Below are 14,461 nucleotides of genomic sequence, written 5' to 3' on the forward strand. Positions count from 1 at the left end.
TTAAACTTTTTTATGAAATAAGTGTATTTTTTGTGACATAACTAATGAATGGGCAAATTAGCCTACTAACAAAATGGTTAAACGGCCAGACAAACACATTTCAGGGTATTTCCCTTTGCAAACATTGTGTTAAGTTACATTAAAATGAAAAGTTATGTGAAAATGCAATCAGAAAGAAGGAGTCCAACAGTGTGCTAAACCAGTGGACTGCTCGATACCCACAATGCAACGGAGCCATTTAGTGACATCACTGGAGGCAGTTTATCAGATATGCAGCCACAAAAATCGTTATACTTCTTTTTCCACATCTCCCCGAGACCTGTACACGAATCTAATGTGGAAAATGAAAAGTCCTGTCAGATATTCTGATTAAGCTCTTGTTCTGTTAGAGGTTGTTCAGTTTATGGGTTTAAATCATGTGGGGATTCATAACTTCTGCACATGTTCCCCTCTTTTCCTGTTTCCTTTTGGACTTCCAACCAAAAGTTGTCATAAAACCTCTGCAGGTGACATTTTCACTGCAGGATGTGTTTGATTTCTCACATCACTGAGGTTTTAAACTGCATCCTTTAATACAACTTGATCCTTTTTGCTCAGCTGGCACAGGTTGTTGTTCTGACGGTCACCAGGAGGGGTCAGCAGTGTCGAAGTGTTTAAATGTGCTGAGTCGTCCTGTGTGTAACCGCTGGATGTGCTGTGACGTCACATCACATCCTCACAGCTGTCTGACATAATGTCAAATAGATTTCAACATTTCCTGCATCAACAGTGTGTCACTGCTCTTCACGTGTGTTTTCAGTTGTTTAATCTGTCGCAGTGTCAAAGTCTCACACAGACTCGCTGACAGCAGATTGTCAGGACTTTTTACCTGCTAGTTTTATATTTTGAACTTTTTCAAGTGTTTTCTAACGATCAATCAGCCGTTTGACACCATAAAGTTAAGTTGGATAAGTTAACACAATGTTTCACTGGACCACAGGAGACTGATGTTTGCAGGAAATGGTCCTTTGTACGATTCCTGATGGAGATTTCCAGCGAACAGTCATTAGCCATTAGTCATTTACCACATTAATAATGTCAAGACTTTCTGGGCAATTTAGCTCTAAGTGCTTTTCTTTCTCAGCTTCTTTCTTTCTTTTTGTTTCACTTTCAAAGCGAAAGCACAAAATAAGTTAGGACAGTGTCTTCGTCTTCATTTTGACTGACTTCTTGTATACACATGTACAACAAACATCTTTGTTAAGTCTTCGATTTTCCTTTTTAAACTACGAATCATCTCTGTTACACGCTGACGTGTCGGGATGACTCACTGCCTGGATGCAGATGATGACAGATTGCTGTCTGTGCGGATGAATGTGCTGCTGCTTTGTGTAAATCGTGAGCTGCTGTCGGCTTCGTACCGAGTCTGTCTCGTACAGGATGTCTCAGCTCTAATGACCCTGAGACACGTGATCACCAGCAGTATTTTACCTTTTGACCATCCTGTGAGAGACGTGTTGTCCAACACTGTTTCACCTAAGACTGACTTTAAAAAGAAATCACATTTATGCCTCAGGAGAAACACACACACATGTTCATGAATGCATTCTCATGTTTCTATATGATAAACATAAAGCGTTTAATTGTGCAGAAAAATGCGGAAAATTGAATTTCTCTGCTGTCGGCGTGTCACATGTTTGTGGCTGCTTGTGACGGCTGCAGACTTTTGTTCCATTTGACCGTGTTGGTTATGAAGAAAATAGAAAAAATACTGATTTGACATTGTTATAACTTAAATACAGTGGACATGCACAAGTAATATGGTTAATAATGCTGTTTTGCAACACAATCTTGAAGGTGCAGAGTATTAGCAGGCTACTGTCAACACGTGGGGATACTTAAGGAGGTAAAACAGCTACATTTGATCCTCGATTGACCAAATTCAAGACTGAAATGTTGCTCAGTCTCACCATAACGTGACCACTTAAGTCGCTATAAATCAAAAATGCTGCTTCTGCCCTCTAAGATCACAAACTCAAGCAGAATTAGACCCACAAATGGTTAGTTTTGATTGCATATTATAAGAAATGAGAAGCTTTTAGCTGTTTTTTGAGAACTTATTGTGTATATGAGCAGTACAGTGCTGCACACAGCATTGGTCATGTGGCTAATATGGCGTGCAGTCATCTCTTTGAAATTCCAGGCATGCCTCACATATCCCTACATCCATCCCCTCAGGTCCCATCCTTCATGGAGCTGGCAGTTGGCCTTTATTGAGTGGATGGATGGATGGATGAGCTTCATGTTGCAGAAAAAGCACCTCACACCTGTTTGGGGTGCACAGCTATGGTGCATGTGTGCTTCTAGAGGAGTCTTTGCTCAAGGGCACCTTGGTGGGACAATGCGAAGTGTTTCATTTTCTAGGAAAATATTCACTCAGAGGACTGTCCTCTCCTCTCCTCTCCTCTCCTCTCCACCTCCCTAGTCTGTGTTGCGTCGCACTCCCCCGTCTGTCACACCAGGCTCCGACAAATCTGACGTGTTTTTCGCATTTCCTGCACCAGAGAGAGACGGAGACGGAGAGCAGTGAGTCGGGGAGGGGGGAGAGGCAGCCAGAGGTATGTGCACGGGAAGTTAAGATCAACGGCAGTGGCTGAGACCAGGCCGCGCACCGAGCAGCTGGAACCCCTGTGTAACTCACCTCCCCTCCAGCCTGGGTCTGCCCCTCCTCTCCGCCCCTGCTGCGGCTCTCACCAGCCGCTGACTGGTCGCAGCGGTCCGGCTCGAACATCCCTGATGCGCCGCGGCGGCTGGAGCCTCACACCCGCCACACGGTGCGATGCAACACGGGCTAGTGCTCCAGGGGTGCCCCGCTACAGCTAACGGAGTTTTTAGGTAAAAAAAAACAACAAAAAAAACATGACAGAGCGATTCACATCTGGGGCCTTTGCTCGTCTGTTTGTCGCTAACTCTCGGCTCTTGGTGGCTATTCATGTTTCCTCCGCGCACTTCTGAGGAAAGCGTCTCCAGCTGCAGCTGCTGGTTAGTTTTTTGGGGGAAAATTGGAGCTTATTCGACAAGTGTGGACGTTTTAAGGAGACACCAGAACACAAGCCAGGCTTCTTAGCTGGCGTTTACTCCGCCACATTCAGCTGGGAGGATTTGGAGTGTGCGCCTGGAGGACCACCGGTTGAACCAGAGCCGTGATTCAGGAGTGGATTGTTTTTGAAGTGGTTGAAGCAGAAGAAGGTGGGCTCGCAGTTTTAAAGGATCAAGTGCTGGAACCGTCTCAGCATCATGGTGATCTTCAACGGGCAGCTGAGGATCAAGATCCGCGAGGCTCTGGAGCTCAAACCGACGGCTTGGTCCCTGCGTCACGCCGTCGGCCCCAAGACCCAGACCTTCCTCCTGGACACGTACATCGCCCTGAACGTGGACGACTCCCGTGTGGGCCAGACCTCCACCAAGCAGAAGACCAACAGCCCCACGTGGAACGATGAGTTCACCACGGAGGTCCACGACGGCCGCAGGATCGAGCTGTCCGTCTTCCACGACGCGCCGATCGGCTACGACGACTTCGTGGCCAACTGCATCATCCAGTTCGAGGACATCCTGCACAACGGCAGCAAGCACTTCGAGGACTGGGTAAGACCGGGATGTGACACCCTGAGGGACACACACACACACACACACTGGGGCTGATGGTCCTTACCTGTGCAGGTACAACAATCAGGGCTGTTTGTTTCAATTAATCAATTAATTCTCTTGTCTGCACATTTTTAGGAAATAGAAGAACCAAAACCAAAGTGCAACACCCAAATATATTTAATTTATGATGATATTAACCTGAGAAAAGAGATGTGAGCAGGGCCGGAAAACACTGTTAACAGGGCCCCGGGGGGAGAGTGTTTTTTGGGCCCCAAAATAGAGCTGCACTGACTAATCCAGCCTGTTATAATCCTGGTGCTTTGGGGGCACCTGCTCCAACACCTGGTTCAAATGAATGGGTCCTTATCAGGCTTCAGCAGAGCTCGATGACCAGCTGATCGTTTGAATCAGGTGTGTTGGAGCAGGGAAACATCTAGAGCGAGGACCAGGACCGAAGAGTTGTAAACTATTTAATTAATTGGCAACCATTTAGATAATCGATTTAGATTGTGTTTGAGTAATTTTCCAAGAAAAAAAGGGCCAAATACTCAGATTTGAGCCTCTTAAATGTAAATGTATTCTGGTGTCTTTACTCCTCTGTGACACCAACCTGAATATTATGGGTTGTGGACTAATAAAGAAATATTCAGGACGTCATCTTGGGCTTTTGGGAACACTGATCGGTGGGTATCATTTAAAAAAACATTTGATACCTTGACTTCGATGTCGGTCCCAATCCAATCACCAGCACTATTAGATCTTGGCACAACAAGCATGCTGCATGCTTATCGGCTCTCCGACGCTGATGAGATCAACTCCTCAGGTGTTGAAATATGGTATCGAATGACGAGACATTTGACACTTGACAGCGTCGAGGCGAGTCTGTCGTTGCCATAAAAGTTTGGAGGCTCGATCCCCCCCAGCACCGACATTTAATAGATCAAACAACTAATCAGCTAATTGAGAAAATAACTGCCAAGGGAAATAAATCGTTAGTTGCAGCCGTTAAGTCACATCTAGAGGTTTTTGGATCCCTTGAGGGAAGAAAAAGTGATGGAAATGTCAGGAATGGTCAAAACAAATCATTATTATGACCTGAAGTCAGTTTGTTTGACTCACGCAGATAAGTGCGATGTAATGCCTCCTAAAATTAAAAGAAGCCTCTTGGGATCAGGTGAACAAGCTGGAAGCACAACACGAACATTATTATAGTATTATAACGAATTTGTTAGCAACCAGTTGTCTATTTGAGTCTTCTGTAGGGCAGAAAACACAAAAACAGGTGAATCTTCGGCTCCTTTAGCTGCTAAATATTCCACTATGTTTTTGGCAGTTGTGGCCGAGAGACGCTGAAAGTCTCCATCACGTTTTTCTGTTGTGGGGAAATTGTGAGTATGAGAGTGTCTGCAACCACAGCAGCTTTTACTCTCCCCACACACACTCCAACATGTGGACACACAGTGTATTCAAACATCTATTAAAAAGAAAATGCAGATTTCAGCTTCATTAAACTGTGAAAACCAACGTTATTCAATATTTATACATACGTGATTTATGCAATGAAAACACTGTTGTCCTGCACACACAGTCCTGCAGATGCACAACATGAATGACCACTGCACACAAACACACACACACACACACACACACACACACACACACAGTATAGATTCTGTTACCTTTGTTGTGCTCTTGTTAGATGAACCAGTGACCCACAGCAGAGCTACAAAAGAGGCGAGAGTGGGTGTGGTTGGATCACACACGCATGTTATGCACACACACACACACACACACACAGACACACAGACAGACACACAGCAGCATGAAGGAGCTGGTCATTGTTGTCTGAGGCTGCTGCAGCAGACGGATGTTTGAGTGTATTATTGATGAGGCCATCAGGTCCATTAGAGAGAGAGGGAGGGAGAGAGAGAGAGAGATGAAAGAGAGGAGGATGATGAAACAGGAGGAGGACAGGATGGAGAAAAAGAAAGTACAGCCCAGAGCGTATTCCTCATGGTGGAAATCTTTTCTTTCAAGGCGGAGCACTGGGAGACTTGTAAGGCCGGAGATGATCAGGGCTGCGGCAGCTGAGTGATGCTTCATGTTCCTGACTAAAGATTTTTGGAGCGAGCTGAAAGTGACTCATCGATGCCACTGATAAACATTAGTGTGAGTCCTGTTAGTCGTCTCTGAACTGTGTTAGCGTACTATGACGCGTGACGACACCTGGTGAAGTAAAGGGCAGTGTGTCGAGTCGTCGAGTAGCACAATATTTAGGAGGAACCACCTAAATCGTCCTGGATCGTGTCCAGTGGGCAGAACACGAACGCTGCTCCTGGTGTTTCAGATTACATGTGGCATATAAATCGCACAGCTGAGCCTCAATATAACATTTAGTGGCACTGTCTCCCAGAAATGGTCGCAAAATGTGAATAAACGGTTGCAGTCTGGAGCCCTGACTGCCAGACATTAAAGTACATTTTAAGCTCTAGGAGTTACCTGTTTTTTAGTGATTCAAAGACACTAAAACTTTTTCACTGTCTGCTCTGTTTTCATTCACTAGAAAAATGATCCTTTTGAACTGTGCTTGTTTTTGAGCAAGCACATTTCACGGCGCACCCACGGGCAAGCGAACATGTCTTGACTTAAGTTGCAACACGCATGATGTCATCTCAGACAAAGAAAAAGTTGGCATCGCCTCGGAGGAGCTACACAGCCTGTGTAGTGTAGTCTCCCAGTGATGTGAGTAATAGTAATCTCTACTCAAAGGTCGGCTATTAGATCAGTTTAAACAGAGGTAAAGTAAAAATAGGGATGTGAGTGGACCTTACAGTGTCGCACGGGTCCAGTCTGTGGAGGTTTCACTGGATTTTTTGGGATGTGGTCCCACTCTGACTCCGTCTGGTCCAGAGTCAACAAATCAGACTGTTTTTTGTAAAGTTATTCTTCCTGAATTTAAAGCTTATTCCACTTTAGATGTACAGGGAGACTGTTAATCTTCTGCTGAGTCAGTTCAGGATGTTTTAAATGAGAATATCTCAACATTAAAAAAGTTCATATATCCATGAAGACATTGTGAAGAGCTCCTTTGAAAATATGAATATTATCTAAAGTTTACAGTTAAGTTGATGGAAAGTTACTCAGCCGAGAACCAGAGTGTAAAACAGTGCTTCTGAATACAAGGCTTCATTTATTTGTTATTTTTGGGCTCTGGCTGGTTTGCAGATTTGTGTCTGGTGAGTTCCCATGCAAAATATTTTATTTTTGCAGATATGAAAGACTTATGTGGTCTACCAGCAATCAGTGATTGCCCAAGATGTCCTTAAATGTCTTGTTTTGTCCACAACCCAAAGATATTCAGTTTACTGTCATAGTGGAGGAAAAGAAACCAGAAAATATTCACATTTAAGCAGCTGGACTCAGCGGATGTAACAAAAAAGTTTCAGCAGTACGACTGCACCTGAATGCATCGCCAGCCCCCTGTTCTCATCTGTTGTTTGTGTCCACGACTGACGCTTTCACACCCATCTTTACACTCCCTCTCATCTAACAACACTTCCCTCCTCCTTTAATCTATTTTTTTTCTAACTGTATTGTTAGAGAACGGCACACAGTGACTCAGCAACAGTTCATGCAAGATCAGATCTAGATCTAGATCAAATAACCCCTCCACATGTTGAAATGTGGGACTTTTTGTCTCTCTGAGGGTTTATCCCATGACGCAAAATAGTCCCTCAGCCAAAAAGGTGACCTGCTCTCGCTGTATCTGAAGGTGCTAAAGGGTTCCCCCACCGGCTGAGAAACAAAAGCATCAGTTGTTACAGATATTTCAGTTAGCAGCGTGTGAACAGAAGCCTTGAACCCGTGTTCTGACAAGTACCTGCTCATTTAGAAAAATAACTAGACCACTAAAAATTATAATGTCACTGTTCTCCTGCAAGCCTGCACACGACCTGCCGCCAATCATCTACTGCAGACATTATACCAGCCGAGCCAGTCACACACACACACACACACACACATACACATGAACTCATTATTCATGCAGGCGTGAAGAACAAGATGCAACGATATGAAAATTGTTGTGTAATGAGTTGTGCAAAATGCGCCAGTAGACTTACATCCGTTTCCCTCTGTGTCCACCTGTGAGTGAACTGACAAAAACATAAAACATGGCATCCGCACTTCACTGGGTCTTCTTTTAAAGTGACGATTGTCTTCTTTAATTTGTGTAATCAATAGGAGAAGTACCTCGACGATGCAGTGCTTTGTCTGTCTGCTGCCTGATGTGTGATTCAGCAGCAACACGACACACAAGTCATACGTTTGATATCGTAGCTTTTTGGGCCAAACTTTTGCAGAAAAACAATTTTATAATTAATGATTACATTTTTTTTAATTAGTACCCACCGTTGCTCATGGGAACACACAATAAAGGCCATGTTTTACCCAAACATGTCTGTATGCTTAAAGGAAGAGTTCACCCTAAAAATTAAAACTCTGCTCACCCTGATGGAAAGCCGGGTGAGGTTTCGTAGTCCACAAAAACATTTCTGGAGCTTCACAGCAAAAAAAAAGTGTTGCAGCATTTTCCTAAACAACTGAAGTAGCTGGGGACTTTTTTAAAACGGAAAAAAACAATCGTAAAAAAATCCCAAAACATGAAATGGCTCTGTTGTAATCTAAGTTTCCGGACGCTCTGAAATTCTAAGTTGATTTGAAAAGACGTTATTTTTACGCGCTTAACCGAGGTCGAGCTTGTGCACTCGCTTCAAACAGAGTGCGCACTTTTAGCTTAGCAGCTACAGCGAAGATGTGGAGGTGTAAATAACATCTTTTCAAATCAGTTTGTGATCTGGGGCTCTCAGAAGACTCGGATTACGCCGGACAAGCTGTATGGAGCCATTTCATAAGCTTTTTTGTTCGTTTTTTTTTTTACTTTTTAAAACAAGTCCCCAGATACTTGAGTTGCTTAAGACCTGTTTCACTGTGAAGCTCCAGGAATGTTTTGAGGACTGAAAAAACTACACCTGACTTTCCTTCGGCAATTTCCTTCTTTGGGTGACCTGTTCCTTTAAATTCATCACGTTCACCAATAAACACAATTTATCAATTTCATCAGTTTCACAAAAAAAACAGCAGTCAAGAACCAAACAACAGGATGAACAAAGGGATAATTAATCGGACACGAAACACAGAAAGAACAAAGAAAAACAACAGAACAGAACATGTAGGGTTTAGTTTGTGTCTTGCAGTGACTTGAGCTTTGAATGAATGACTCTCTGAAGGTGAGCTGAACAGGCATGATTTCTGCTCGTCTGAACAGTGATTTCATGTGTAGGCAGCCGCCTTGTTAGAACTTGTCATTAAAGAGAGAAGCAACGTAGAGGGAGGACAAGCGTTTGATTTTTACTACAACAGGCAGTTGAGCGAAGGGGAGGAGGAGACGAGAGCGAGACCGAGTGGGTGTCGAAGGAAGCTGTCTGCTTTTAAATGGTTAAATGAGGGAGGGATGGGGAGGTGGGGGTGTTCAGCTGGTGGGTGATGACTTTTACAACTATGCTTTCATTGAATTGAACGTCGAAGTCCATATCCGTAAGCTTGGGACAACTGGTGGACATGTTCTACAGACAGACGGAGGTATGATGGATCAGTTGAACGCTGACGAGACCAGAGATCACTGTTCTCGTCCGGTGATATTTCAGTCACAGCTCTTCTCATAGTTAAAGCTCGCCAGGCTAAGTGGTCTGCACACGAGCACTTCCCATCTAAACACACATCCCACGGTGTCACGCTCAGGTGAAGAGGTACTTCACACACTTGATTGTTTTTTAAAAAGGTGGAAACAGCGAGGCAAACAACACTCCAACACAGACACTTCAATATCCAACAGCCCCACTCATAATCATATAATCTCCTTCTGTACCCTCTCTAACGCTCACTGAGGTGTTTAAGGTCTGAGCAGCTGTACGATCTTAACATTGATTCTGAGTCACTGGTGATAAAGCTTCCCTTCAGCCATAGTGGATTTTTATTAGGTGCAGACACATTTGGATGAATCTTATTCTTCTTCTTAGTCACAGATTCACACCTTACAAGTTTGAAAGTGAAAGATTTAAGTAGAAATGCAACGATTAATCGATTAGTTGCCGACTATTTCATTCATCGCTGACTCGTTTACGTCTACAGAAGATTCCAGCGTCTTAAATGTGATTATTTTCCAGTTTCTCTCCTCCTCTATGACTGTAAACTGAACATCTTTTGACATTTGAGGACGTCATCTCGGCTCTGGGAAACACTGATTGACAACAGCTAATCGACTAATTGGGAAGACAATCCACAGATTTATCGACAATGACAATAATAGCTCGTTGCAGTCCTCATCTCGTGCAGCCACGCTCTGTGCAGACATGTTTGATGATCCTTAATTATATGCTTTTATTCAGCCGTCTTCTTCTCGATCATTTCTTTAACAACAGCAGATTTTGTGTTCAGTGATGAAACATGGAAGTATTTTTCAACGCAACACAAAGTCCGCCTCGAGGACAGAAGTTTGGCCAACAAACCTACTAATTTATTCATTCGCTGGAGCTGAGGTTGCTGGTGGGACGAACCAAACCATTTGAAATCATCACTTCGGGCTCTGGGAGCTGGTCTTTTGACATATTTATTGGTTAAACTCGTTGTTAAACCTCATGACAGTACTGTGTCGCAGCCTGCAGTCAAAGCAGCATTTCTATGAAGAGAGTAATGACAGACTAAGCAAACAGCTGGATTGAATACATCTCCAGTGTTGAGTATCAGTGGTCTCTCTGCCAGCGTCCTTGTTCCCAGCTGTGGTTGTTACACTGTTAGTTTGGTGTTGCTACTGTGACGGAGCCGTGCGGTCGTCCTGCGGGTAAAAGTGTCAACGACGGTGGTTCAGATCCGACAGCAGAAGTCTGCAGAGACACCGGAGCTTCAGCTTTGACTGACGAGTGAAACGATCTGACACGCTACAACTTTCATGTTGAAAAGGGACCTCCCCCGTCACTGAAGCAGTCACTGTAGTCATCTGAGGAATGTGGAGCACTCGGCTGTCTGGCTGCAGATTGCAATTAACCGTTTGTTCTCGTGCAAAGACGTTTATGCAGCAGAAAGGTCAAAGCACAGAAGCTGCTTTTTGAACCGATTCTGAACCAGAGATGTACAGAATCAATGCCGAGACACATCGAAGCCGTTCTGGTGGCACATGGTGGACCGACACCAAAAGGCAGCACACTCACAGATCTTCAGGACACAGTTGACTAATCTCAGTTTCACCAATTTATTCTGGCAACTGTCGACACATATGCTAACGATGTGGCCCTGTGGCTTCCAGCAGAGCGATGTTGTCATGTTTGTTGACGTGGCCAGAATAAATTGGTGATGTAGATCGACGATGTCTCGCCAGACAGCTTAACAACCATCCACACCTGGGCTCACCTAGCCCTAGCAACCCACAAGTGGCCCTAACGACCGTGAAACTCAGAGCTCACCCGTGTCCTTAACGACTCTGTAAGGACACTCCCACACAGAGTTTAAAAGCCTGCGACTCCCCTCCAGTTAGTTAGAACTGAAGAAGCCTCTTGGGTGAGAGGTGAAACGCCTTCGAGAAAGTGAAACAAGTCCAGTCGCCTACGATACAGCACTCAGAACAATTTCTTCTAAAAGAAAAAACACCCGAAATGCCTTCTTCCACTACCCTTTGCATTGCTTCTGGATCTGTTAGTGGTTTGCAGTGTTGCTCAGAGGCACTCCAGCACTTTATTAAGAGTCCTCTTTGGTTTCCTGAGCCTCCGTAAAGTCTCGTACAGACAGAATAGAGGAAGAACTCGGGCTGCTCTCTTGTTGACCCTGTTTCCCTGCGGGTTGTAGTAGAGGGGTGTCCTCACTGTGGACTGGAGGAAACAGGGGCTGGGCTGTGTGTGTATATGTGTGTGTGTGTGTGTATGAGTCTAATATTAGCAGCAGTGTGTTTGAGTCACACGGTAGGCCCTACTTCCTGTTTTCACTGTCCAAGTTTACTTCCCAGAGAAAGAAGGGAAGAGGGAGATGGAGAGGGATGGCTCCCCAGGTGCCCCCCTGCAGTTCCTGTTATCATTCATGTATCTGCCGTCCTGTCCACGTACAGTGTGTCGCTTACAGTACGAAAACAGTCCAGCAGTCACACAGACATGTCAGGAATGCAAGAGGAAGAAAAAAAAAAAAAAGCTGCTGGTGACGACAGCTTCTCTGCTTCTCATGCTGCTCCTGTCAGCGCCACTCAGCTCCAACAAAACGTTTCACAGCAGCAGAAATGAGATGAAAATTATTGTTTTATCACAGATTCTTAAAGATATCAGGAGTCCTTCGAGAAGACTCCTGTTTCTGCTTTATCTCTCATAGTTTCCTGTCTTTTTTTAACGTTTTTGTGCTCTGTTGAGAACTGATTAGCTGCAATGATTAATCAATCAAACAATTAATCGATTTGAGTATTATCTATAGAAAAAAAGTCAAAATTCTCTGATTCCAGCCTCTTAAATGTGAATGTTTTCAGGTTTCTTTACTCCTCAGTATCAGGATACTGAACATCTTTGAGTTGTGAGGAAAACAAGACATTTGAGTCGGTCATCTTAGGTTTTGGTAAAAACAAAAAAAGTGCCGTTTTTATCAATTTTCTGACATTTTATAGAATAAGAACTAATCGATTAATTGACGATGAAAACAACGTTTATTTGCAGCCCTAAAACTGACGGATGGAAATTTAGACCTGTGGTTCCAGGCAGTGGTAAATCATATGAAAAGGCCTATTTATTTTTTTACATTAGCAATTAAAAAGCATTAAGCGAGCACAATATCTCTACATAGTCAGCACACTCCTACAAATCTCCTTGTTTTTTCTATTAATTCATGCTTAATTAATATTTCTATTAAATAAAATCAATACACAATTGGATCTTGGTTATAAGAAAACATAAGGTACGCTGATGATATTCTACTATTACTGGATCATAAATATGATGTCCTGACAGATGTGAAACTTGGTATAAATTTGAAATATCAATTATTTATTAATATAGTTTTTACAACTAGTATTGTAGGATTCACTACTGTAGATAAGCAAATTGTAAAAGAAATGTAAGTCTGTGGTTTGTTGACACATCGCTGAACTTCCCACCTAATTTCTCATAATTCTGTTGATGTTTTTTTGAAATATCCTGTTAACCAACAAAAAACAACCAACTTACTGTAAGGCCTGTCTAGGCTAGGACACTAGACAAGACTAGGCCTTGTCTAGTGTCTCTCTCTCTTGACTCTCTGCACGATGAGTGTTGTCATCACACGCAACAGATTTGTATTGATCTATCTGAAGTAGATCCCTTAACCCATTTACAGTCTTCTAACATCCAGAAATGTACTTTGGTTTCCAAAGTCAGGCCGGCAGTCAGAGCCAAACTGATAATCACCACAGTTCTTTCACCGGCTCCAATGAAATTATAGATAGAACGTAATGTCCCAGAGAGAGTGGTGAGAAATGCAGATTTATCACCTGAGACAGGACGAGAAGCAAGTGGGATGCAGCTATAAGTGATGGTACTGTTCAGCGGCTACCTCGCCTGCTTACTTTCTTTGGGAAGCATTTGCATTTTATGACCCAGTGGGTGAAGAAAGTCCAAAGTTTTAACATGTTGCTTCAGTCCTGACTTACAGCACAACGGTAATGTAACCTTATGTAACCAGTCTAATGAAGTTCGTAGATCATAATGTCGAAAGTCATGCGTCTGAGGAACGTCCCTGACATAAATCAGCTGTGAGATCCACAGGAGGCAGAATCCAACTTAGTAAGGAGACGTCTCCGTTTTCCTCCCAAACAGGATGAGAGAGGACAAAACACCATGTAACACTCACCGTGCGGCAACAAGTGACATCTGATGATGAACACTTTACCTGTGAAAGACACCTCAACGGCTGTATGTCACAGATACACACAACAGATTTGGTTTCTTTCATTTTTTAAACTTTGAGAAACATGTAAGAAAGAATCCAGAAAGAAATTGGTACATTTGTTAAAAGTTTCAGATATACAAGAACCCAAAGAACAAATCTTAAGTTAGCAAAATGTTGATTGAATTCTGGAACAGTTGCATTAAAGAATAAGTAAATATCATTACATTTATATGTTTATATGGTCACATTAAGTGCAAGAACGGTTCATACGAGTAGATTTTGTCTTGAACTCAAGATTCGGGATTCAAGAGCTCTTCGCATTCACAGTTTTAAACTTTCTGTAACTCTCCCTCGACGTCCTCCTCCTCATCTGTTTATCTCTGCTGTGTTCCTGAGTAGCTGCAGGTCTCTTTGAGGATACATGCAGCCACATGACTCCAGCTTGACTAAAGCTCATGTGATTAGCTTTGGGACAGCTCTCTTTCTCTCTCTCTCTCTCTCTCTCTCTCTCTCTCTGTTCGTGTGTGTGTGTGTGTGTGTGTGTGTGTGTGTGTGTGTGTGTGTGTGTGTGTGTTTGTGTGTGTGTGTGTGTGTGTGTGTGTGTGTGTGTGTGTGTAGTGTCTGTGAGGAATGCGTCCCTGTGTGATTAGGTTAACATGAAGCCTATAAAGCTTCAGTTGACAACTTGTGACATTAATAATGAATCCTTAAACAAACCTCGGTCGGGGGATAAGAAGGAGTAAAAAGAATCGTTGAGGGATCCCAAACTTGTTCACAGACACCTCTTTTCCTGATGCACTCAATGACCTTGTTGCTTTAATACCATCCAAACAGAATAAATAACACAAACAAACAGCTGCTGCCTCGACAGGAGGCAGCAGCTCAC

At 43.4% G+C, this 14,461-nt stretch overlaps 1 protein-coding gene across 1 annotated transcript in view; it reads left to right on the forward strand.

Moving 5' to 3' along the window:
• The first annotated feature begins 1,675 nt into the window (after positions 1–1,675).
• LOC311270145 (protein kinase C epsilon type-like) overlaps positions 1,676–14,461 on the forward strand; it is a 65,818-nt gene continuing 53,032 nt past the window's right edge. Inside the window, exon 1 of the mRNA XM_084374871.1 lies at positions 1,676–3,624. Coding sequence (XP_084230997.1) covers positions 3,277–3,624 — 348 coding nt within the window. The 5' untranslated portion in view covers positions 1,676–3,276. The remainder of the gene's footprint in view (positions 3,625–14,461) is intronic.

The sequence above is a fragment of the Pagrus pagrus genome (assembly GCF_965226575.1).
Source record: "Pagrus pagrus genome assembly, chromosome: 15".
NCBI classification, from domain to species: Eukaryota; Metazoa; Chordata; class Actinopteri; order Spariformes; family Sparidae; genus Pagrus; species Pagrus pagrus.